The sequence below is a fragment of the Budorcas taxicolor genome, chromosome 22, assembly GCF_023091745.1.
Source record: "Budorcas taxicolor isolate Tak-1 chromosome 22, Takin1.1, whole genome shotgun sequence".
Classification (NCBI taxonomy): domain Eukaryota; kingdom Metazoa; phylum Chordata; class Mammalia; order Artiodactyla; family Bovidae; genus Budorcas; species Budorcas taxicolor.
Genome location: NC_068931.1, coordinates 48038623 through 48062763, shown reverse-complemented (window position 1 = coordinate 48062763; position 24141 = coordinate 48038623). Strand labels below are relative to the sequence as shown.

Below are 24141 nucleotides of genomic sequence, written 5' to 3'. Positions count from 1 at the left end.
CCTGAAAGATGATGCTGTGAAAGTGCTGCACTCAATATGCCAGCAAATTTGGAAAACTCAGCAGTGGCCGCAGGACTGGAATAGGTCAGTTTTCATTCCAATCCCAAAGAAAGGCAATGCCAAAGAATGCTCAAACTACTGCACAATTGCACTCATCTCACATGCTAGTAAAGTAATGCTCAAAATTCTCCAAGCCAGGCTTCAGCAATACGTGAACCGTGAACTTCCTGATGTTCAAGCTGGTTTTAGAAAAGGCAGAGGAACCAGAGATCAAATTGCCAACATCTGCTGGACCATGGAAAAAGCAAGAGAGTTCCAGGAAAACATCTATTTCTGCTTTCTTGACTATGCCAAAGCCTTTGACTGTGTGGTTCACAATAAACTGTGGACAATTCTGAGAGAGATGGGAATACCAGACCACCTGACCTGCCTCTTGAGAGATCTGTATGCAGGTCAGGAAGCAAGAATAGAACTGGACATGAAACAACAGACTGGTTCCAAATAGGAAAAGGAGTACATCAAGGCCGTATATTGTCACCCTGCTTGTTTAACTTATATGCAGAGTACATCATGAGAAACGCTGGGCTGGAAGAAGCACAAGCTGGAATCAAGATTGCCAGGAGAAATCTCAGTCACCTCAGATATGCAGATGACACCACCCTTATGGCAGAAAGTGAAGAGGAGCTAAAAAGCCTCTTGATGAAAGTGAAAGAGGAGAGTGAAAAAGTTGGCTTAAAGCTCAACATTCAGAAAACGAAGATCATGGCATCCGGTCCCATCACTTCATGGGAAATAGATGGGGAAACAGTGGAAACAGTGTCAAACTTTATTTTTTTGGGCTCCAAAATCACTGCAGATGGTGACTGCAGCCATGAAATTAAAAGATGCTTACTCCTTGGAAGAAAAGTTATGACCAAACTAGATAGTATGTTCAAAAGCAGAGACATTACTTTGCCGACTAAGGTCCGTCTAGTCAAGGCTATGGTTTTTCCAGTGGTCGTGTATGGATGTGAGAGTTGGACTGTGAAGAAGGCTGAGCGCCGAAGAATTGATGCTTTTGAACTGTGTTGTTGGAGAAGACTCTTGAGAGTCCCTTGGACTGCAAGGAGATCCAACCAGTCCATTCTGAAGGAGATCAGCCCTGGGATTTCTTTGGAGGGAATGATGTTAAAGCTGAAACTCCAGTACTTTGGCCACCTCATGCGAAGAGTTGACTCATTGGAAAAGACTCTGATGGTGGGAGAGATTGGGGGCAGGAGGAGAAGGGGACGACCGAGGATGAGATAGCTGGATGGCATCATGGACTCGATGGACGTGAGTCTGAGTGAACTCCGGGAGATGGTGATGGACAGGGAGGCCTGGTGGGCTGTGATTCATGGGGTCGCAAAGAGTTGGACACGACTGAACGACTGAACTGAACTGAACTGAACTGGGAAATTTATAGCTTTAGATAATTATATTAGAAAAATTATCTAAGATGTCCCCTAGGAAATGAGAAAAGGTTAAAGAAAATAGTAAGTAGAAGGAGGATAAAATCAAAAACAGCAGGAAATCAGTGATTAGAAAAGAGACAACAGAGATAATAAATCCGAAAACTGATTCTTTAGGAAGATCAGTAGAATTGATAAATTCTCCTATAACACTGATGGACATAAGAGTGAAAGAGCCCATAGCCGTGAACTAGCTATGTATGAGATGATAGAGGTAATATTATGCTAGATCCTACAGACATTAGAAGCATACTATGAATATATTTTCAACAACTTTATGGCAGTAATTTGTAATGGTCAAATTTAAGAACATGTTACTGTGGCTGGTGCAGGAAGAAGTGGAAAATTTGGATAGCCCTATATCAATGAAAAAGAAACTGAACTCATAATCAAAATCTCTCTCACAAAGAAAAGTCCAGGTCCAGATGGTTTTACTGGTAAATTTAAAACATTTGTGCAAGAAATAACATCAATTTCACAGAAACTCAGAAAAACAGTTATTTTATGAGGTCATGGTAACCCTGATAGCAAAACCTGACAAAGATAGCACAAAAAGGAGAAAATTTACAGATTATTAGTCATTAGCAAAGGTATAAAAAATTAACACGTATCTTCCAGCAATATACAAAGAGCACATCATGACCGAGTGAGATTTAGCTCAACAGTGAGAGGGTAGTTTATAATATTCAAAAATTAATCAGTGTAATTCAGAGCAATAACAAAGGGGGAAAGCAGTGTGATCACTGTACTTGGTTAGAAGCATTTGATAAAAATTCATCATCCATTCATGATAAACACTCCCAGCTAATGAGAAATGTAAAGACATTTCCTCAGTCTGATAAAGCATATTTGAAAAACTGACAGCTTAAGATTATACTTACAAAATAACATGTTTTCTCTAAGAGCACAAGGATATCCATTCTTATGTCTTCTTCAGTTCATTATTTTATCAATAGTTGAGGACCTAGGCAGTGCAGTGGGGCAGGGAAATGAGATGTAAGAGGCATAAAGAGCTCAAAGAATGGGTCAAATCGCTTATATTTGTAGATGATGTGATTATGTAAGAAACAAGGGATCTACAAAAACAGTCACTAAAGCAAATGAGTAAATTTAGCAAGGCTGCATTTTACAAGATGAGTTGTATTTTCTTTAAATACTCAATACATTAACAGCAAACAAGTGGAATTAATATTAAAACAATTCTATAAATAGCATCAATACAATTAAAATATCTAAGAATTTTTTTTAAAGATCTGTATATTAAAATTTCAAAATCTTAAAGATTAAGGACTAAATAAATAGGGAGAGAATTCTTCTTGCATAGATAATTCTTTTTATCAGACTTGCACTCCCTCAGATAAACCTTATCAACTCTGCACAGAATAAAAAGAAAAATAAGGCACTACAGAGTAAACAGAATAGACATTTTGAAGGAGATTTGACCCTTGGATGGAAGTGACAGGCACATTTTCTGTCTTTATTGCTTTTATCCATGCAGAATGGATAGAGTAGCTAAAATTTCAATATGAATTTCACCTTTTCTGGCCTGAAAAACCAGAGATTGGGGTTGGGGACAACCAGAGTTGCTGATGAGTGACAAGAGAATTCTAATATGGAGAGAGCCACTGAAGGGAAGTCCCAAGTTTTCCTTTAAAAAACTCTGCCGAAATCACTAGGCTCATCCTTAAACTCATATGTGTGTGGGGTAGAGTAGTGCAGTCTGGCTGAAGGTAAAAACTGATTGAAATTGCTTGAAGACTTAAGAGTTTGCAGTTTGAGTACAAACAAGTTAATTACATGCCAAAACAAAACCAGTTAACACTTGGAGGAATCTAGCATCTCCATCATGTAATGTTCAGTGTCCAACATACAGTCTTTTAAGTTACTCAACCTCTGAGAAACAAAGAAAATGGGACCTTTTCTCAGGAGGAAACCGATGGAGACACCTCTGAGACAACCTTCCTGTTTAACTATCATGCAATAAGCTGACATATATTTGTCTATTGAAGCACTCAGTAGTATTAATTAAGTTCTCTTTCAGTTTAATTTGAATCAAATCAATCTCCATCAAACCCTAAAAATATATGTATTTGTTTTTCATAGAATATATGTATTTGTTTTTCATAGAATATACACACTTAGCCTAAAATTTACATGGAAATACATAGGACCTAGAATATCCAAAGCAATTTTGAAAAAGATCAACAGTGTTCAAGGACTTAAATTATCTGACTTTGTATGAAGCTACAATAATAATACATTGTGATTCTGTCATAAAAACAGATAAATAGGATAAAATAGAAAACGTTAAAATAGATGGTTCTATAAAACTGTAAGGGATGTGGGTTCTTGGTTATTGGGGCCACCTGATGGGAAGAGCCAGACCCTGATGCTCGGGAAGATTGAAGGCAAAAGGGGAAGGGGGCAGCAGAGAACGAGATGATTACAGAGCATCACTGACTCAATGGACATGAATTTGAGCAAATTCCAGGAGATAGTGGAAGACAGAGGAGCCTAGCGTGTTGCAGTCAGTGGGGTTGCCAGGAGTCAGTCAGAGCTTAGCAACTGAAAAACCAACAAATGGTTATTTGATTTTTGACAGGTTTGCCAAAGCAATCCAATAGAGACAGGAAAGTTTTTCAGCAAGTAATATTGGGAGAATTGGACTGTCCATGTGGATGAAGGAACCTTGGTCCCACCTTACACAATTCAAAAAAATTAATTGTAAATGAGTCAGAGTTCCCATCTAAAAGCTAAAACTATCAAGCTTGTATGGGAAAATACATTTGTGACCTTGTTGTTGTGAACAAATTGAATTATGTTTGTTCAGTTGTTAAGTCATGTCTGACTCTTTGTGACCTCATGGAATGCAGCACACAACCTTCCCTGTCCTTCACTATCACCTGGAGCTTGCTCAAATTCATGTCCATTGTGTCAATGATGCCATCCAACCATCTCGTCCTCTGTCTTCCCCCTTCTCCTCCTGCCTTCAATCTTTCCCGGCATCAGGGTCTTTTCTAGTGAGTCAGCTCTTCGCATCAAGTGGCCAAGTCAGCCTCAGAAACAGTCCTTGCAATGATTATTCAGGGTTGATTTCCTTTAGGATTGACTGGTTTGATCTCCTTGCCATCCACCGAACTCTGAAGAGTCTTCTCCAGCACCACAGTTCAAAAGCATCAATTTTTCGGCTGTCAACCTTATCTAACTCTCACATCTGTGCATGACTACTGGAAAAACCGTAGCTTTGACTGTCTGGACCTTTGTCAGCAAAGTGATGTCTCTGCTTCTTAATACACTGTCTAGGTTTGTCTAGGGCTTCTCAGAACCTTTCTGGTGGTAAAGAACCCGCCTGCCAGTGCAAGAGACATAACGGTTGGTTCAGTTCCTGGGTCAGGAAGATCCCCTGGAGGAGGAAATGGCAGCCCACTCCGGTATTCTTGCCTGGAGAATCCCATGGACTGAGGAGCTTGGTGGGCTGCAGTCTGTAGGGTCACAAAGAGTTGGACATGACTGAAGCGACTAAACACACAAGGGTTTGTTAAAGCTTTCCTTCCAAGGAGCAAGCATCTTTTAAATTTCATTGCTGCAGGCAGTCACCATCAGCAGTGATTTTGGAGCCCAAGAAAATAAAATGTCACTGTTTCCACTTTCTCCCCATCTATTTGCCATGAAGTGATGGGACCGGATGCCATGATCTTAGTATTTTGAATGTTGAGTTTTAAGCCCACTTTTTCACTCTGTTCTTGCACTTTCATCAAGAGGCTCTTTAGTTCCTCTTCACTTTCTGCCAATAGAATGGTCATCATCTGCTTATCTGAGGTTGTTGATATTTCTCTCCCCACAATCTTGATTCCAGCTTGTGATTCATCCAGCCCAGCATTTTGCATGGTGTACTCTGCATAAGTTAAATAAGCAGAGTGACAATATACAACATTGACAAACTCCTTTCTCAATTTTGAATCAGTTGTTCCATGTCCAGTTCTAGCTGTTGCTTCTTGACTTGGATACAGGTTTCTCAGGAGACAGGTAAGGTGGTCTGGTATTCCCATCTCTTTAAGAATTTTCCACTTTGTTGTGATCCACACAAAGGTTTTAGCTAAGTCAGTGAAGCAGAAGTAGATAATTTTCTGGAATTCCCTTGCTTTTTCTGTGATCCAGTGGATATTGGCAGTTTAGTTCTTGTGCGTTTTCTAAGCTTGTGCATCTTGGAAGTTCTCAATTAACGTACTGTTGAAGCCTAACCTGAAGAATTTTGAGCATTACTGTGCTAGCATGTGAAATGAGCACAATCGTATAGTAGTTTGAACATTGTTTAGCATTGCCCTCCTTTGGGTTTGAAATGAAAGCTGACCTTTTCCAGTCCTGTGGCCACTGCTGAGTTTTCCAAATTTGCTTACTTACTGAATGCACCTTTTTAACAGCATCATCTTTTAGGATTTGAAATAGCTCAGCTGGAATTTTCTCACCTCCACTAGCTTTGTTTCTAGTAATGCTTCCTAAAACCCAGTGACTTCATACTCCAGGATGTCTGGCTCTAGTGAGTGACCACACCATCGTGGTTATTGAGGTCCTTAAGACGTTTTTTGTATAGTTCTGTGTATTCTTGGCACCTCTTTTTACTATCTTCTGCTTTTGTTATGTGCTTACCATTTCTGTCCTTTATTGTATCTATCCTTGCATGAAGTGTTTCCTTGATACCTCAAATTTTCTTGAAGAGATCTCTATAGTCCTTCCCATTCTATTGTTTTCCTCTGTTTCTTTGCATTTTTCACATAAGAAGGCTTTCTTATCTCTTCTTGCTGTTCTCTGGGGCTCTGATTCAGTTGGTGTATCTTTCCCTTTCTCCTTTGCGTTTCTCTCCTTTTCTAAGCTGTTTGTGACCTGGACGTAGGCAAGGTGTGTGGTTTTTTTTTCTTAAAGGATATGGAAAGCAATAAGAGGACATTCAGTTAAACTTCCATCAATATTAAAAACCATGTCATCAAAAACCATTAAATGAGTAAACAAGTTGAGTGGAAGAAAATATTTGCAGAACGTGTTTCTAACAAGAGGATTGTATCCGCACTTTATAAAGTATTTAATTCGGCAGTGAGAAGGAAATTGCCTATTTTAAAAATGGACAAAGGATTTGGATGCATCACAAAAGAAGATATGGAAAGGACCCACTGAGCAAATAGAAAGTGTGTGGTATTGTTAGTCATTGGGAAAACGCACATTGTGAAACCACTATGAAATACCACTGTACAGCCACCATCATGGGGGAAAAAGATTGCCTTTGGGGGTGGGAGGGGATGACAGGGATTCACTGAGAAAAGGGGTAGGAGGGGACTTCTTGTCAGGATACAGAGTTACCCAATTTATATATTTGATAAAATTTAAACCTAACAAAATGGTACCATTAAGATCTGTTTGGCTCTGTGTAAATGTTACCTTTGAGAAAGTGATCAGTGAACTCTAGTTAACTATATACATATGCTTTCAGTGTCTAGATTTAAAGTACCTACAACTTAATTTTGAATGCATCAAAAATAAGATGGATTTAATAGATCCTGGGGCAAGGACAGCGTGGCTCCGAGCTTTCATTGCAGTTTTCCAGGGAAGGAGTGACAGTGCGGGACGGACATGCTGAGTTACATTTAGGGTTAGGTAGTTTTAGTAAGTTTGGTCAGTCTCTGGGCTGTAGAGGTGATTCCTAGATGTCTAGTACATACCCCTAGGTTGATTTAGGGCAGGAAGAACGTTAGCTTGGTGTGTCAGAGTTTGATTAATAATAGAGGTGTGAGCTCTGAATCTGTTGGTTTGTGTTTGAAAGATGAGCTCTGAACGGAGTCCCTTGCTGTCTCTAGACGTGGGAGGGGGGTAGTCTCTCTGAAATCAAAGCTCCAGATGCCAGCGTGTGAAGGATACAGAAAACGAGAAAATACGGTTGATACGTATTCATATAAAAGCTTAAAACTACAGATTTTGAACCATCATTCTGCAAAGGTATACCTTGAAAAATTTAGGCTCTTAAGCCATCCAGAAGTAGATACAAATCCTGGCTGTTACCTCAGTAGCTTTGTGACCTTTTGAGATATTTTAACTGCTCACATTCATTTTTTTATATGAAAACAATGTTCATGTTAATTCACTTTATAGGGTTGGTATGAGTATAAATTATGTAATACATATGAGGAATAGTGCCAGGTACATAGCAAATGCTTAAAATAAATGTTGGCAGTTTTTCCTCAAGTTTTCTGTAGCCAATGAAAATTTCTCAATTGTTCCTTTATATTCTTTGCTAATTGTTAAGAACAAGGTTGTTCCTAAAGCTCCTTTCTTGGTGATGGAGGGAAGGTTAAAAACTATCTGGAGGTAGGCATTTTCCTGTTTTCTGTTCCCACGCCTCAGCTGTATAATGGTGATAAAGTGAAGTATACAGACACATACAGTATGCAGAATTATAGAGACCAGAATTTATTTTTTTACTACAGTTATCAGCTCTTGATTCCTGAGCTGATAAAAACTTTTAGCCTTGCTAGTCACATACAGAATGGAAGGACTCCTTTGTTGTAAGTAGAAATAGTTTTAGATGGGTCGATGCAAATTATTTCATACAAGTTCATGTATCTGCATGCATGCTGAGAGTCAGGTCAGACCCTTTGTGACCCTGTGGACTAGCCCACTAGTTCCTCTGTCCATGGAATTTTCCAAGCAAGAATACTGGAGTGGGTTGCGATTTCCTGCTCTGGGGGAATCTTCCCAAGCCAGGGATCGAACCAGCGTCTGCTGTGTCTCCTGCATTGTGAGGTGGATTCTTTACCACTGTGCCACCTGGGAAACCCCTCGTATCTCATGAGTACATCAGTAATCGGACTGGAGCCTCCAGAAAAGTTTCTTTTGTTGATGCCGTTCTGTTAATTTTACTCAGTGTTCAGCGTTGTATATATGGGTTTCCTCATGACCGTCTAGATCCTTACTTCTTTTGATTTGTAGAAGAAATAAACTCTTTAGGCAAGAAAGTCATGAAAAATAATGAATTAGTCAAACATAATGAGGTTTGTTGTGAAGAAATCTCTAGTACAAGGTCTGCAGGACTTTGCATGAGATTCTGATATGGACATGCTTGCTCATCTGATCGAATCTGTGTGAGGACAGCTTTGTAAATGACTTAGGCTTGGGCTGTTATGTCTTATTTTAGCATATTATTGTATGCTAATTGCACTGGTGAACTATGTCAAATTTTGACCAGGCTGGGTTTATCTGAGACCAGTTTTTGTTTTTAACCAATTAGCGTGCAAAATTTTTTAAACTTTTGCGTATTTAGACTGTCCTAAAGTCACTGAACTGAACTGAAAGTCAGTCAAATTTAGGAAATGTTGAGCTAATGTGTATGGGATAGTGCTATTACTACAGTTTGTTCTGTAATTAATAAAGTGTAATACCTTCTTTGGAACATGAATTTCTCCTATTGAGTATTTTTATCCGTTTAATGTTTTCAGACCCATCTTTCTCTTCCTTGTAGCAGTGAAGCGTTGATATGTTTCACTTTCAAGTGATATGTAGACACTTCTTGTGGACTTCTTAATGTTGTTTAAATGTGTAGAAACATAATTTAGTCAAGGTTTATGATTATCAGAAGGCTAATTTATACTGAATTCTGTAACTGAGAAAATTCTAGCATCAAGTTAATGATTCGTTAATATTGATTTTTTGTTTCCATTGTGATTGTGGTGCTGAATGACTAAGGTTCTTTTAAGGTCAGCATATTATCATCTGCCCTGTATTGCTAAATTCTTTACCTCTTTTCTCTAAGAGTACTAGGAAGCATAGTTTATTTAGCACATCCTAATACCATTTGGCCTTTTTGGTGTGGTCTCGTCACTCACACGTTAAGTCAGTCTCTCTGCTTACCTTTGGTGCTGAGGTGATTGTCAAACCCTGATCCAAACTGAGGCACTGAGATGATGCCGCAGAGTGAGACTGGTGTTTCCCAGGTTATCACGAGCACGAGTCTAGAAGGTGTGTTTACCAGGTTATCCCGAACATGCATCTAGAAGGCTTCTGTTACAGTTTACTCGGGATGAAAATACAACTTAAAAAATTATTGCAGACTCCCGACAGTACTATATTTGAGGTGCCCAGGGATCCCCAGGTTTCAGTCACGAAATGCTGACGGAGGTGCTGTGAAAACAAACTCAGAAAGCTCTTGGTGAAGTGGAAAGTGTTGGACAAGAGTGGGCTGGAATCTTGGCCCTGCCGCTTGTTAGGAGATTGTTTTACTGTCCCTCTGAGGCTCAGTTACCTTAAATTTAAAGTGAGATAGTAAGTAGCTTGCAGGTTCTTATGAGGTCCATAATATATTTAAAGTCTCAATTATGCCTGGCATATGGCCTGGCTGACTTATAAAGGTAATTGTTATTACTTATTTCACTGGTTTCCAGATGTACATTTCTTCACTTTGGGACACATCATACAAATAAAATTAGAAGTTTTTTCTTATTTAGTATAAGATAATATTGCATTTTGGATTTATTGAAATAGAGAACATACAAAAGTTTTATAAAGTAGTTGTAATCAGTGCTGTTTTTCTGATATTTTTCCTGCGTTTACTTCTTTTAATATCTTTTAGGAACTGTCCATATTTGCAGTTATAACTTGCCACTCCTTGTTAACAAACTGAAACCCTGAGAGAGCCATTTTCCTCACTGTTGTTTGAAGTACTATGATATAATGTGCCCAGGAACATTCTGATTCAGTCTTTATGCTATAAAAATACTAATTTAGTCACCAGCTACCTTGCTTGCTATGTGGTAGGTATACAAAGACCTTTGGAAGCTCAAGGTCTTATGGGGTTAATTTTGTTCATAAGTAAAAACTTTGGGTTGAAAGACTCTTTAAAGAAGAGGAAGTAATTAAAACTGCCTGATTTAAATCCCCTAGACTACTAGGTCTTAAAAATTGACCTGTTTTGCTAGGCATACCTAAAGAATTAGTAGTCAAGTTAAAAGGGGGCTAGGTGCAGGCCATTGACATAAATGCATGTGGAAGAAAATGGGTATCAAAGGCTCATGTTAGATAGAGAGGACATTTTGCTAGAATAAACAGGCCTCAGACTGGCATTTGTTATCTCCTTTACTGATGCCCTAAGTGAGCTGAAATGGCACAGAATAGAAAATAACAATCTGTACTTCTTATTCTTAGTTATCTAAGGTTAGAAGCATATCTTTTAATAGAAATGTCAAGACAGCTTGACTTACGTTTAATTCTGTGGCAGTATTCTTTTGTTTGATTTGTTTAATTTTGGTAAAAGGCAATACATTGGCATAGTTTTAAAATCTGTATATATTCTATGTGTACACATATGTATGCATGCATATGTAAAAACAGAATGAACAAACATTGAAAATTTTTCTCTTCCCTCCCTCTCCCCACCTCAAGTAACTCTGGTTCACTGTGTGTGTGTGTGTGTGTGTGTGTGTGTGTGTGTGTGTGTGTGTCTTTCCTGTACACTTGCGCAGATACTGGAAGATATTTTTACTGTCCTTTTTTTTTACACAGAGTAGCTTATAAATACTGTACATTTTTTTCAACTTCATATTTTATTTGCTAGCTCTTTCCTTGTCAATTAATAGGGAACTTTATTATATACTAAATTAATATATAATTTTTTTGTTGCTACTTTCCACTTTTATTATTTCAGTGTTTGAATCCCTCCTCCCGCTTGTATTTTTCCATAAAATTTTCAGATCATAAAGTGCGCAAATCACCATGCTCAGTAGGTTTTGATTTGACAGATGCACATAGAGTCAGTCAGTTCGCTTGCTCAGTCATGTCCAACTCTTTGCGACCCCGTGGACTGCAGCACGTCAGGCCTCCCTGTCCATCACTACAGTATATCAAGATAAAGAAGGTTTCATTCAGTCACTCAGGAAGTTCTTCGTTCTCTTTCCCTCCAGAGGCAACTGCTGTTGGGATTTTTCTCGAATTTATCGAATCATTCAGAATCTAGGCTTTCATGTTCAGCTTCTCTGAGTCAAATATTTCTGAGATTGATCCATGTTGTATCAGTAATTCTTCTTTTTCCAGATATTTTGCCTTTGAAGATCTTTTGCCTCGGGCTTCCCATGTGGCTCCAGCGGTAGAGAACACACTTGCCAATGCAGGAGACTTCAGAGACAAGAGTTCCCCTGGGTTGGGAAGATTTCCTGGAGGAGGGCATGGCAATCCACTCCAGCATTCTTGCCTGGAAAATCCCATGGACGGAGAAGCCTGGCAGGCTGCAGTCCATGGGGTCACAAAAGAGTCGGACATGACTTAGTGATTCAACAACAACATACCATAGGGTCTGTGGATGACTTGTCATTACATGCCATTCTTTTCAAAATACATGATGATGGAAACTGAGGGAGTCCTCTTGGGAGGTCTTGAACTACATGTCCGCATACATAAAGACTAGAAGGAAAGAGAAAATTGTCCTAAGTTTGGTCTGGTTTTTTATAGTGATGTAAATTGAAAGCCATTTCTGGGAAGAAATTAGCATTTCTAGAAAAATTTAGGCAATTTTCTAACCTCTTCTAAACAACCAGGCACTTACCCACCCACCCGCTGATTGTCAGGCACTGTTTTGCTCTCTTTGTTAAATATTGTGTGTATACTTGAAGCAGATTCTATAAATGTCAGTTAGATGGTGGTTGATAGTATTGTACAGCTCTTATTATGGTATATAGATTTTTTTTTTGATAGTCTGACTGTCCTAAGAGTTAGTGAGATAACTCTGATGACTGATTTGTTCATTTCTTTCCTTAGATATGTCAGTTTTTAACTTCATGTATTTTGAAATGCATACAGGTCTTTGATGAATTGGCCCTCTCAATGAAATATGTCTGTTTATCTCTGGTAATATTTTTAGACATGAGTCTTACTGTTTCTGGTACTATGCTTTATTAAACTCACTGCTTATATGAACTATATTTCCACTCGTGTATTTTCAGCCCATCTATATATTATATTTAAAGTATGCCCTTTTTGGTAGACATTTTGCATACTGTATTCATTCTGACAAGTCTTTCTTAATTGGAGTATATGGTGTATTTATGTATAATGTTAACACTGATAGGGTTGGGCCTACTCTTTGTTTTACTCTTTACACTTTACTTTGTTTTCAGTTATTATCTGTTATTTGTTTTTTCTTTCCTTTGGACATAATTTTTAGTATTTTGTTTTATTAATAGTTTTCTATATGCACTTTAATTATATCTCTTGGCTGTTTGAGGAGGGGGTTCCTTTCCCAGTGATAGTATGTATTTTTAGCTTTGCAATAGTGTAGTGATTCTAAAAAGCCTCTTGTTTCCTCTGCTGCCCTTGTCATTTAAATTACACCCACAGACCTTTAGTTACAGGTTTTTTTTCTGTTGTTGGTCATAATCTTTCTGTAGAAATGAAGAGCTGAAATGAATACTATTTTTTATATTTGCTTACATACCTATACTTTCTAGTTTTTTAAAAATTTCCCCCGTGATTTAACTTACATCTGTTGTCATTTCTCTTTATCCTGAATTTTGCTGATTATGGATTTTAGGTTGAGGGTTTTTTTCCCTTGGTGCTCTTTAAAGCTGCTATTCCATTAACCTGCAGGCTTCCATTGTTTCTAATGAGAAATTGTTATTATGCCTCTCCACGTCTGAATTGTTGTGGTTAGGCAGCTGTCAAAGTTAAAAGCTACGTGTCGTTGGTTAAAGCTGATAAAAAGCAAATTTTATTCAGTAACTATTGCCATCAGAGTGGCAAGATGTGAGCCCAATTCCAATTTGCACAGAGGTGACTGGAATAACGAGTAGCATGGGGGTCAAGGGTGGGGTCTGCAACATAGTCAGAGAAGTGAACAATTATATACAGCAAGTGGGCTAGAGGTTTGGTCCGTGTCACTGATTTAGGCCATCTGTGTTTGGCGAAAAGCATTTATCAGAAGTTAGGGTTCTGCCTTTCCTTAGAGGGCAGACTGGGAGGCAGACAGACGCCCTTTTTTCCTGATGATCAGTTACATTTCAAAGGAATGGTGTTCAGGTCCTCCCCTCCTGAGTTGTAGGAGTCATATATACATTTCAAAGAGACAGGAAGGATTTACAATTGTAGGCTTTTTTAAGTAGATGCTCCTCAGGAAAAGGAGGTCAGAAACCTATGTATCAGTATTGGCTGGGACAAATGGTAAACTCTTTTGGCAGTCTTGAGCATTTCCAGACCGGAACTCCAAAGGGTCTGTGTCGCACGACGAGGCCTTAGGTTTCTGGAAGCCATGTTAGAGTTTGGTCAAGTCTTCTACTGCAGAGGTTTGGATGGAGTCCTTTGTGGAAAGTTTTCATACTTCTCACCAGCTTAAAGATTTTCTTTTCAGCGTTTGTTTTTAGCAGTTTGACAGTGATATGCCCTAGTGTGTTTTTGATTGTTTCATGGGTGTTATTTTTAAACTGCTTATTATTCACTGAGTTTCTGGGAAGTATAAGTTTAGTTTTTCACTGAAGTTGAAGAGTTTCAGCTATTATTATTATTGCAAATATTTTTGTCTGTTGTTAATTGTCCTCTTTTGGGGACTGCACATGCTACTGAGACTTTTATTTTGTTATTCAGTCTTTTGTTTCATTTTAATTAGATAACATCTGTTGATTCATCTTTAAATTCACTGACTCTTCTGTCTTCTCCCACCATCAGGTTAATTTTTAATTTCTGATTTTGTAGTTTTCAGTTCTAGAGTTTTCGTTTGTTTTTATAATTTCCCTGAGATCCCTATTGGTTCATTAAGTCCATGAATGTGCTCATAGCGGTTACTTCAAGATTCTTGTCTGTTAGTTCATCTTAGTGGTCTGTTTCTAACGGCTCTTTTTTCTTTTAACCAGAGGGTAACAGTTTCTTATTTCTTCACATGCTTAGTATTTTGTGATTTTTGTATTGGATATTTGGGACAAAATATCATAGAGACTAAATTCTCTTATCTTTCTCTGAAAAGTGTTGATTTTTGTTCTTACAAATAGTTTTGGGTGACCTTAAAGTGCAAACTGCTTCTGAGGAAAGGAGTAGCTGAAATCTGAGCTTAGTTCTTTCAGACTTTCAAGTGCTGGTTTTCAACAGGCCTCCAGAGCCTCTCCCACAGGGACAGTTTAGGGTCTGGCCAGAATTCACACTCCTGGTTTGATGTGTTTTGTTTTTTTTTCCTTCCCCCTTTGTGGCTTCTTTCCTTCATTATGGGATTTCCCTCTTCTTTTTCCAGCCTTTCCGGTAGCCCCAGATCCACCCTCTGATCCTGCAGGTCGTTAAAAGCGCTGTTTTTTGCTTCAGGTCTAGTTCCCCTGGGTGGCTTCCACTGTGGGGTGCCTTAAGATGCAGAGCCACTCAAATGCATCTCTCACCTCGTGTAGTAGCCCCTTATAGAGGTTGACTTTCCTTCAGTTTGCGTCTGTTTTTTGTGTCTCTCCACTGTTTTCAAATAATTGGTTTTGTTTTCCAGTAGTCAGTTTTATTATATTTTGTCTAAAGGCTATCATTTTTATCCACAGGAAGGTTTGCCTGATTGAGGCTGCTCTCCTGGCAGAACCTCTGTTCTGTTGTGTTTGTGCATTCCTTTATTAATTTCATGCAGTTTCCACTGTTGAAGATTATAGTGTGTTTCAGGAACTAGTAGAGCCAGTTGCTTCTTCATGGGCGTTTTCTTGGTCATTCTTGTAATTTTTTTTGATATGTTATATTTTGGGCAATTTTGAGTCTTAAAATTGTTTTTTTTTTAATTTTTGTTGAGTCCATCAAATATAGAAATTTGGCAGAAATGATATTGCTATCATGTTAGCTTCCTATTTAGGAAGAGGTATGTGTTTCTCTTTGGTTGATTTTTGTGTTCTTTAGTAATAATTAAAACATTTATTTTTATAGTTTTGACACATTTATAATTACATTTATCCTAGGTATTTTGTATATTTTGATATAAATTGATTCTTTAAGAAAATTTTCATGTATAAATGAGGAAAAATTTTACTTGATAGAAGCAAATTCCTTATTTTTGAATAAACCTTCCAATTTGCATGAGAGAGATTACAATGGTCAATAGAACTGAGGCTTAAATACCCTGTGATGGCAGTGGAAAAGTAGCTTAGTTAAGAGTTGGGATGTAGTTCTGTCTGCCTCTAGATTGATTGCATGCTTTTAACAGCTACTGTTCATTGTTCTCTGATAAATTTCAGGGCTTGAATAAAGCACAACTTAAGCTCTTCATGCCCTGTTACATTTCTGCTTCTCATGTCAGCTCCAGAGTTTCTTGAATGAAATATTTATTTTAGCCTCAAGAGCAGAATAGCCACATTATGTACTCTTCTCAGTCATTTTCCTTCAACTGTTTTTAAAGAGAGAAGAGGAAGATGTATACTGTTCCTTCAGAGGTTTGAATTCAGATTCATGAAACTCCAGAATTGGGTTGGTTTCATTGTGTTTTAAACCACTTGGTGCTATATGTTTCCAGTAGATATTTGATAAGTATCTTATTTAAAAGAACCATTTGTGTCATGGTTTTTTAGTCAGCGCACCTTTGGGAGAAAAGAAAAGGTCTGAATTAGCCTCCAGTTTGGCCTTTTCTGACTTTTGTAGTCTGAGAAGTGGAAGTTAGACTTGTGAAGCCTAAAAAATCCAAGAGAATCTGTAAAAATGTTTCAACAAGCTGCTCCAAAGTGTCTGAAAATGCATTTTGCAAAGCCACCCCGAGTGCAGCTCAGTAACCCTGCAGGAGGCCCTGAGCAGCCCCACCAGACTGGACGACTTGCCCAGCCTCAGGAAGGCAGCGCTTTTCACATTGACCTTTGAAATGCTGAGTGAGTGAGCTCCTTAGCAAAGGATGCTCGAAAGTTGTTTTGAGCTGTTTCTTTCTCTTCCTTTTAAGTTTTGATGATTTTGTAACAGGTAAGAAGTTGGAATGGAGTTTCAGAAATTGTTTTTTGACTCTCGTTTTTTAAAAAAGTACGACTTGCTACCCGAGATCCCTTTGGCAGTCATTAGTTCGATTCCAGACTGTTTATTAAGCTCTTCTTTTCCTCTCTTCTCACACAGATGAAGTGGTGGCAGGGAAAATAGGCAGACTTTTATCTGGGCTGTCCTTGTTCTTGAAAGAAATGTGGAAGAAAAATTTTGATTTTTGAAATTTCAAATCAGATTTTTCAAAAAATCTTTCCGGTGTATGTCTTTCAGGTTAAAAAAAAACTAGATACAGCAACTTTGTCATAGTCATAGTGTCTTTTACAAATTTTGTACTTTCACATATCTTTAATCCTTGTAGCAATTTCTTAAAAATTTTCAGGTAGTGTGCTATGCTAGGATGGCTTCAAAATCCATTTCCTTGTCCTTTGTAGTAATAAGAGCAATAATAATTTTCAGTGAAACTGAATATGTATGTATCTTAAATAAGCTTGAAATTTTAACTGGATATATGTCTGTTTTAATTGAAATTTTATCTATGTTAAAAATACCAGTTGACATCCATTTTTAGATTTTTTTTTAAACTGGATTATAAAATGAAGCACTGTTAGTAAGACTTAATGGCATAGGAGCCTCTGTTGTGAGCAGAGGAAATTGGAAAAGGCACAGGTATGATTTCATTAAGCTAGAGAGCATTGGTGTTCACATTTTAAAAACATAATCATGACTTATCTGGAGTCACATGTTCCATTTTATTGGCTTCCTTCATATAGAAAATATAGAAATCAGCACTAAATGCCCATGTAAAAGTGAAGCAGTGTATATTTTCTGGGTGAAGGAAGTATTCTGTACATTTTCCATGTTTTACATCATGGTAATTTGAATAACCATGCTTCCATGTTCACATCAATTTTTTGTTTTTCAATTTATGCACAGCACTTGCTCTGAAATTTGGGGACTGAGTACACCAAATACGATAGATCAGTGGGATACAACAGGCCTTTACAGCTTCTCTGAACAAACCAGGTGAATATTCTGCCCTCTATGGAATCCTAGAGATCTTGTGGGAGGGAGGGTGTTTTGGAAGACCTAAAGTGGGTTGCTTAGTATAATTTTGCCTAGGATGTTTCCTTAATGTAAAATAAGGCATGGCATTTAAAATAACTGCTTGCCACTACTAAAAATATATTAAATGTTTCCGCTGACGTGTTGATCAATGAAATTCTAGTTTTGAATCTTCTTTAAATTACTGCATCCCCTAAAGAATAGGAGCTTCAATAACTATATTCTCATTTTAGTGTGAGGGTAGATTATAATCTGTTGTTGGCCTAATTTTTCAGTAGATACATAACCAGTTTTTGCTAAATTTCTTGCTGTCATCTAAATCTCATCTTTATACTAATAAGTACATGGTTATTTACTGAACCCCTTATGTCACAATTAATGGTAGGCTGACTTGTTTTGGTTATTTTTATCTTTCTGTCACAATTAATGGTAGGCTGACTCGTTTTGATTATTTTTTTTAATCACCTTATTCTCTTTTTGAGCATATTGGTATTTGTCCATTTCATCTCATCATTTTCATCACCATCTGCATTTATGTGTGAGCTATAGAAAATATACCTCAGTACTCAAAACAGTCACAACTGGGTAATGAGTCACGTTCGTTTTAGTAAGTTACTTTTACATCATTGTTGGTATCTGTCATTCTTCACACTAGTTCCTTTTTTGATAGTTCAGTCACCTGCAGAAGTAACGCCCTTAAGCCTCCCTGAGTAAGAGTTTGAGTCACTAAAGATAGAAGTTGATAACATTTTTCAAGTGTAGCTGTATGAGACTTTAAAAAAACAAAACAAAACATTTTTCCTCCAAGCGGCTACCTGTTCATTGATTGACGTTTGAGTCATTTGTGTAGCATGTTTATAAGAAAAATACCCTAGTGCTGCTGCTTACCTTTATATCAGATCCATTAGATAGTACGTTTTCCTTCCTTGTACTCACTAAAACTAACTAAATGTCTGTCATTCCTTTCTTTATGCTCTTAATGTACTAGTTTAGCCCAATTGAGTATGTTTATTTTTTTTAAAGTTCACATCTTCTCCCCTTGCTTCCCAACAGGTCTCTAGATGGTCGTCTTCAGGTGTCCCATCGAAAAGGACTGCCTCATGTAATATATTGCCGATTATGGCGCTGGCCTGATCTTCACAGTCATCATGAACTCAAAGCAATTGAAAACTGCGAATATGCTTTTAATCTTAAAAAGGATGAAGTATGTGTAAACCCTTACCACTATCAGAGAGTTGAGACACCAGGTAGGAAAATTAGTTTTTCCCCTCGTTTTAGATAAATGCTTGAATTTAAGTATATTAGGTACTCTTACACCTAATTGACCCAGGAAACTTTACTATAAAACTCTAATAGTGAAAAGTGAAAGTGTTAGTTGCTCAGTTGTGTCCGACTCTTCGCTTCCCCATGGACTGTAGCTCACCAAGCTCCTCTGTCGGTGGCATTCTCCAGGCAAGAATATTGGGGTGGGTTGTCATTCCCTTTTCTTCCTGACCCAGGGATCAAACCCAGGTCCCCCGCATTGCAGGTGGATTCTTTATCATCTGAGCTACCAGGGGAGCATAAAACTCTAATTAAAGTTGCCTTGAATTCAGTATATTTTTTGGCAGTAATTAAAAATACTAAAAAAATGCTGATTATATGTTATGGAAAAATGTATCTTAGAGGGAAAGATATGTTAGTTTCTTGAAATAACATTTCACATCAAAGTACATGTCTAGGAAATTCTAATCCTATAGACACACAGTCTGCCTAGAACTGAATAAGTCTCATTACCTGTCTGCTGCATTAACTGTTTTAAGTCATTTCGCTCTTTGGTTTTTTGATGTGTTTCAATGATACCATTTGTAACTAAGCAGTTTAGTAAAACTCAGAGCAGGACTTAGTTTACTTAGTACTTGAAATTTACTAGAATGCTGCTATATTTAGGGGGAAAAAAGCTTGATTTCACAAATCTTTTTGCAACCTTTCCAGTGAGGATTTATGAACTTCTGTGGTCATGTAATACAATCAGGATCACTCTTTCCCCAGAAGTACGAGATAAGTCAGAACTTGGAGATTTAGATTGTGGACTTCGTGGTAAATTAAAATCATAATCAGGTTTGTCAGTTTCTCAGTAGCCAAATAATACCAAATAAGTCGATCCTAAACTTCAGAAATTAATCGGGCTGATCCTTTTGTGTGTGGAAGCTTTGAATAAAAGGGTCCGCCCTCATCTGCTCTGCCATTAACTTGGATTTCTCCCTCTTTCAGTTTTGCCCCCGGTGTTGGTGCCCCGGCACACTGAGATCCTAACAGAACTGCCCCCCCTGGATGACTATACCCACTCCATTCCAGAAAACACTAACTTCCCAGCAGGAATTGAGCCACAGAGTAATTATATCCCAGGTATTTTTGCCTTCTGAGTCTCCTAAACTGTGAGATAGATGCAAATTTTGTTCATAAACATTCATCTATTAATAAATTAATAAGTTATGGTTTGGCTTTTTAAAAATTTTAGTTCTGCAGACATAGCAACATATATGTTGTACTGAAAAATGAGGAAACTTCTATTTTAGTTCTGTTTCATCTGGGACTCAGTAATGCTGAAAAATAAAATGAACTACATGATTCTCAAATTCTGCTCTATTACATTATATGTCCAGTACAAACTAAAGGTATAAGCATGAGTATTTAGCTGTACATTGGATTTTTTGGTGTTTTAATTTTTTTCTCCGTGTGTAGTATTTATCTATTCCACTTTTATGTTTTATTTATACCACTGAAAATGTGTAAGGAACTTCAAGTTTCAGCTATAGTGAAAAAATTGTCTTAATGTGTCTCATCGTGGAAATAATGCTTGTTCATTGGAGGTAAAGACTTTAAAGACAGCTAATTTTAAGGTTAAAAAGTGTTTTCTGACTATCTTAATGCTTTTTTATTTTATTACTGTTTATTCCAAAATAAGATTTAAAGCTGCTTTTATTAGGAAACATAAACATTTTGAGGAGTTAGTGCAGGGCAGAGTTTGTTGTGGAAAATAGGGGCTAGGACAAGTGGAAGCAAGGTGAACGCAAGGCATTTTGTAGGGAGAGGAATTTGACTGGAAGTAGTTACATTTGTGAGTAGTGTGTTGGATTGAGGGAGTCCTTAAATCTGATGTAGAAGTTAGTATAATTCAGCAATCCTTAGGAAACTGAGGTGTAAGCATTTGCTCTTGTAAGACACCTACCCAGTGATTATGTAGAAAGATGTTAATCAAAATGTTTGACTTTTACCTGTGGAGATATTTGGGCTGATTTTCCATCATCTTTGTGTAAATTTGGGTCTTTTACAAAGTGGAAAATCACGTGTAGATTATGCTTAACCCGCTTTTCCGGACAGTGCCTTGATGTTCACTTTTTATTCCACTGCGAAAGAAATTGTAACATTTCCTCCAAGACACTAGTTATACCTTTGTTGTCTACTACTTTATATATAAATAGTAATGGAGAAAAATGAAAAAGAATAGCATATTTATCAGTTCAGTATTTTTCCCTGTTTATACCTTTGAGACCTGGTGGTTAAACTGGCAAAGCTTAGCTCTTTTTAATTTTATTTAACTTTTAAAATAGCACATAACTGAATATATTCTTATTTTTATATTCTTTGTTGTTCGAGTATTACTATGAAGGAATTTATTTTATTCTCATATTAAAAATTGGGGGGCACTGACATTTAAAATGAAAAGTTTGATACTTAAGTTAAAACTTAAAATTAACTTATTGAAGAGAGATTGTCAAGAGTTCATGAAGGAGACCTTTACCCTGCATCACCTAAACTTCTGTTTCCTGCTTGGAATTGTGATTGGTAAAATTGTATAAATTTTTTATTTTACATGAAGCATATTCAGATATTCAAGTACTTTCTGAATATAAATATTTTGTTCATAAACCATTTTGGAAATGACACATTCGAGTCTTACGTATTTTCAGAAAGTAAGTGACCTCAGTTTTGTGTAGCAGCAGTCTTATTTGAATTTAATTTTCTGCCTCAAGCATTCAGGATTTACTGTTTAGAAATCACTCAAGCAATCTACTTTTTAGGTAGAATTCAGGCTAGACCATTCCTGAACTATATTACCATATTTTGCCCTATAGAACCTAGTGTAGTATGTCAGCCTGTTATTACTTTGTAATCCTGAAACCTGTGTGCCTATGTTGTGTGTCTAAGTACCATTTATGATGGCCATTAGTTAAAAAATTCTCTTTGATTACTAATTTCTTTTAAACATACTGATTAAGAACTGAGGCATCTTTGAAGTTATATTTTTGGCTCTTGCCCCAGAAAATATACAAATGAGAATGAGCCAGCTATGTAAATAATAGCTAAGACAATATGCACAGAGAGCTCAGTTGTGTTACAAGTGGGTTTTAAGGATTCACCTATAAGGTTTGGGTCAGAACCTGAATCATAAGCCCTCAGTATCCAATACTATTTTCTATAGTGATGTTATGTAACACTATATGTTATTTGGAGTGATTTGTTGGTTATCTATGGTAGCTGGGAGAAAAGGCATTGAGATTAAATTGAAGCTGTACTTGATTTGTTCCAAACTTTTGTAGAAACGCCACCTCCTGGATATATCAGTGAAGATGGAGAAACAAGCGATCAGCAGCTGAACCAAAGCATGGACACAGGTAAAAAATACTTTCAAAGTTACTCAGTAATTAAATACACAATTTTGTCATGTTTGAAATTCACTAAAATTATTACTAGCCCATATATTTAGAAAAGTTGGGACACCTATCAAAAAAAAAATGGAATCTTTTATTTTGATTTAATCATATTTGAGCAATCAGAGAGAGGGTGACTCTCTTTGTCAGTGAAAGATTAACACGTACTACTCTGCAGAATAATTGTTAAGATTTCCTCTTATTAGAGTTATATAAAAATCAGGGAACACTCAGATATTTTTAAAGTGTTTCGTGGTTCTGTTGAAAGTTTTAGGGACTTTATGAATAAATGTCTTCGTGATGAAAGACTAATTAACCCAATAACAGGTTTTCAGAGGAACTTGGAAATAAGATATGGGGATCAGCTTTTTAGTGCTCTTTCAACTTAATAGTACTGATTTATAGTAGATTGCTTACATAAAGTACCTTGTATATTGTACTCGACCTACTTCAATTTCTAATACTTCGCTGTCAACTTTAAACACAATGAAGAAAAAAATTTGACATGTAATAAATGTTACACACATAGAGAAGTTGTTATATAACAGAATGTGTATAACCCATCATAACTAGTAGGTTACCAGTGAAGTAGCTGTGATGTCCCTGTAATTGTATATCTTGATCTATTCCATCCTGGTTGTATCTTAAGGATTGGACACCTTAATATCACAACCTGCCAAGTTACAGCATAGCTTTTCTACACAGTGTATACTAAGGCATTCTATATTTATGGTAATCTAAGTGGTTTTCTCGGAGAAGGCAATGGCACCCCACTCCAGTACTCTTGCCTGGAAAATCCCATGGATGGAGGAGCCTGGTGGGCTCCAGTCCATGGGGTCGCTGAGTCGGACACGACTGAGCGACTTCCCTTTCACTTTTCACTTGCATGCATTGGAGAAGGAAATGGCAACCCACTCCAGTGTTCTTGCCTGGAGAATCCCAGGGACGGGGGAGCCTGGTGGGCTGCCGTCCGTGGAGTCGCACAGAGTCGGACACGACTGAAGCGACTTAGCAGCAACAGTAGCAGCAGCAAGTGGTTTTCTAAATGGCAGGGGCTTGGGTGGTTGGCTTTATAATAATTCTGTTGCTTAAATTCTTTCATTATTTCGATTTCCAAGTAAAGAAGCTTCTGCTATAGCTAATCATATTTTATAGCTTTTCAGAATAGTAAATAACAAAGAAAAGTAGATGATGGTCATTTGATATAGCATGTTGTGAATCTTTTTCTTTTTTCATTTTGGCTGAATGACTTACGGGGTTCTTCATTCCCTACCCACAGCACAGAGCCCTAGCCACTGGACCTCACAGAACTGTATTCCTAAATCAGCCATGTTCCTTTTTGTCCTGTGATGGACAGTTGCTTCTGTGACACTTAGACATGAATACCATAAAAATATACTCTGATGACATCATTAGTCATCAGGGAAAATGCAAATAAAATCATAGCATATCACTTCACACCCTCTAGAATGGCTGTAATAACAAAGTCCAACTCTTTGTGAACCCATGGACTGTAGCTGCCAGGCTCCTGTGTCCATGAGATTTCCCAGACAAGAATCCTGGAGTGGGTTGCCATTTCCTTCTCCAAGGAATCTTCCTGACCCAGGGATCAAACCCAGGTCTCCTGCATTACAGGCAGATTCTTTACCACTGAGCCACCAGGGAAGCGCCATAATCAGAAGAATAAGAAGTCTTGATGAAGATTGGAGAGGTTAAGAGTCTTCATACATTGCTAGTGGGAATGTAAAATGGTTCAGTTACCTTGGAAAGATTTGCTGTTCTTCAAAGTTTAATATAGAATAACAGTAAGACCCAGCAGTTTCACTCGAGAAAATTGAAAGCATTTCCAAACTAAACTTGCACATAAATGTAAGCATTATTCATAGTAGTCTGAAAGTAGAAATGACCCAGATTGTCTATCAGATGGTTAATGGATAAATTAAATGAGTTATATCCATACTTGG

General features: G+C 37.4%; 1 protein-coding gene across 1 annotated transcript in view; it reads left to right on the top strand.

Moving 5' to 3' along the window:
* Positions 1-24141, top strand: part of SMAD2 (SMAD family member 2) — an 84142-nt gene that overhangs the window by 41131 nt on the left and 18870 nt on the right. The window contains exons 3-6 of the mRNA XM_052660253.1: positions 17355-17444; positions 18537-18730; positions 19737-19871; positions 22067-22141. Coding sequence (XP_052516213.1) covers positions 17355-17444; positions 18537-18730; positions 19737-19871; positions 22067-22141 — 494 coding nt within the window. The remainder of the gene's footprint in view (positions 1-17354; positions 17445-18536; positions 18731-19736; positions 19872-22066; positions 22142-24141) is intronic.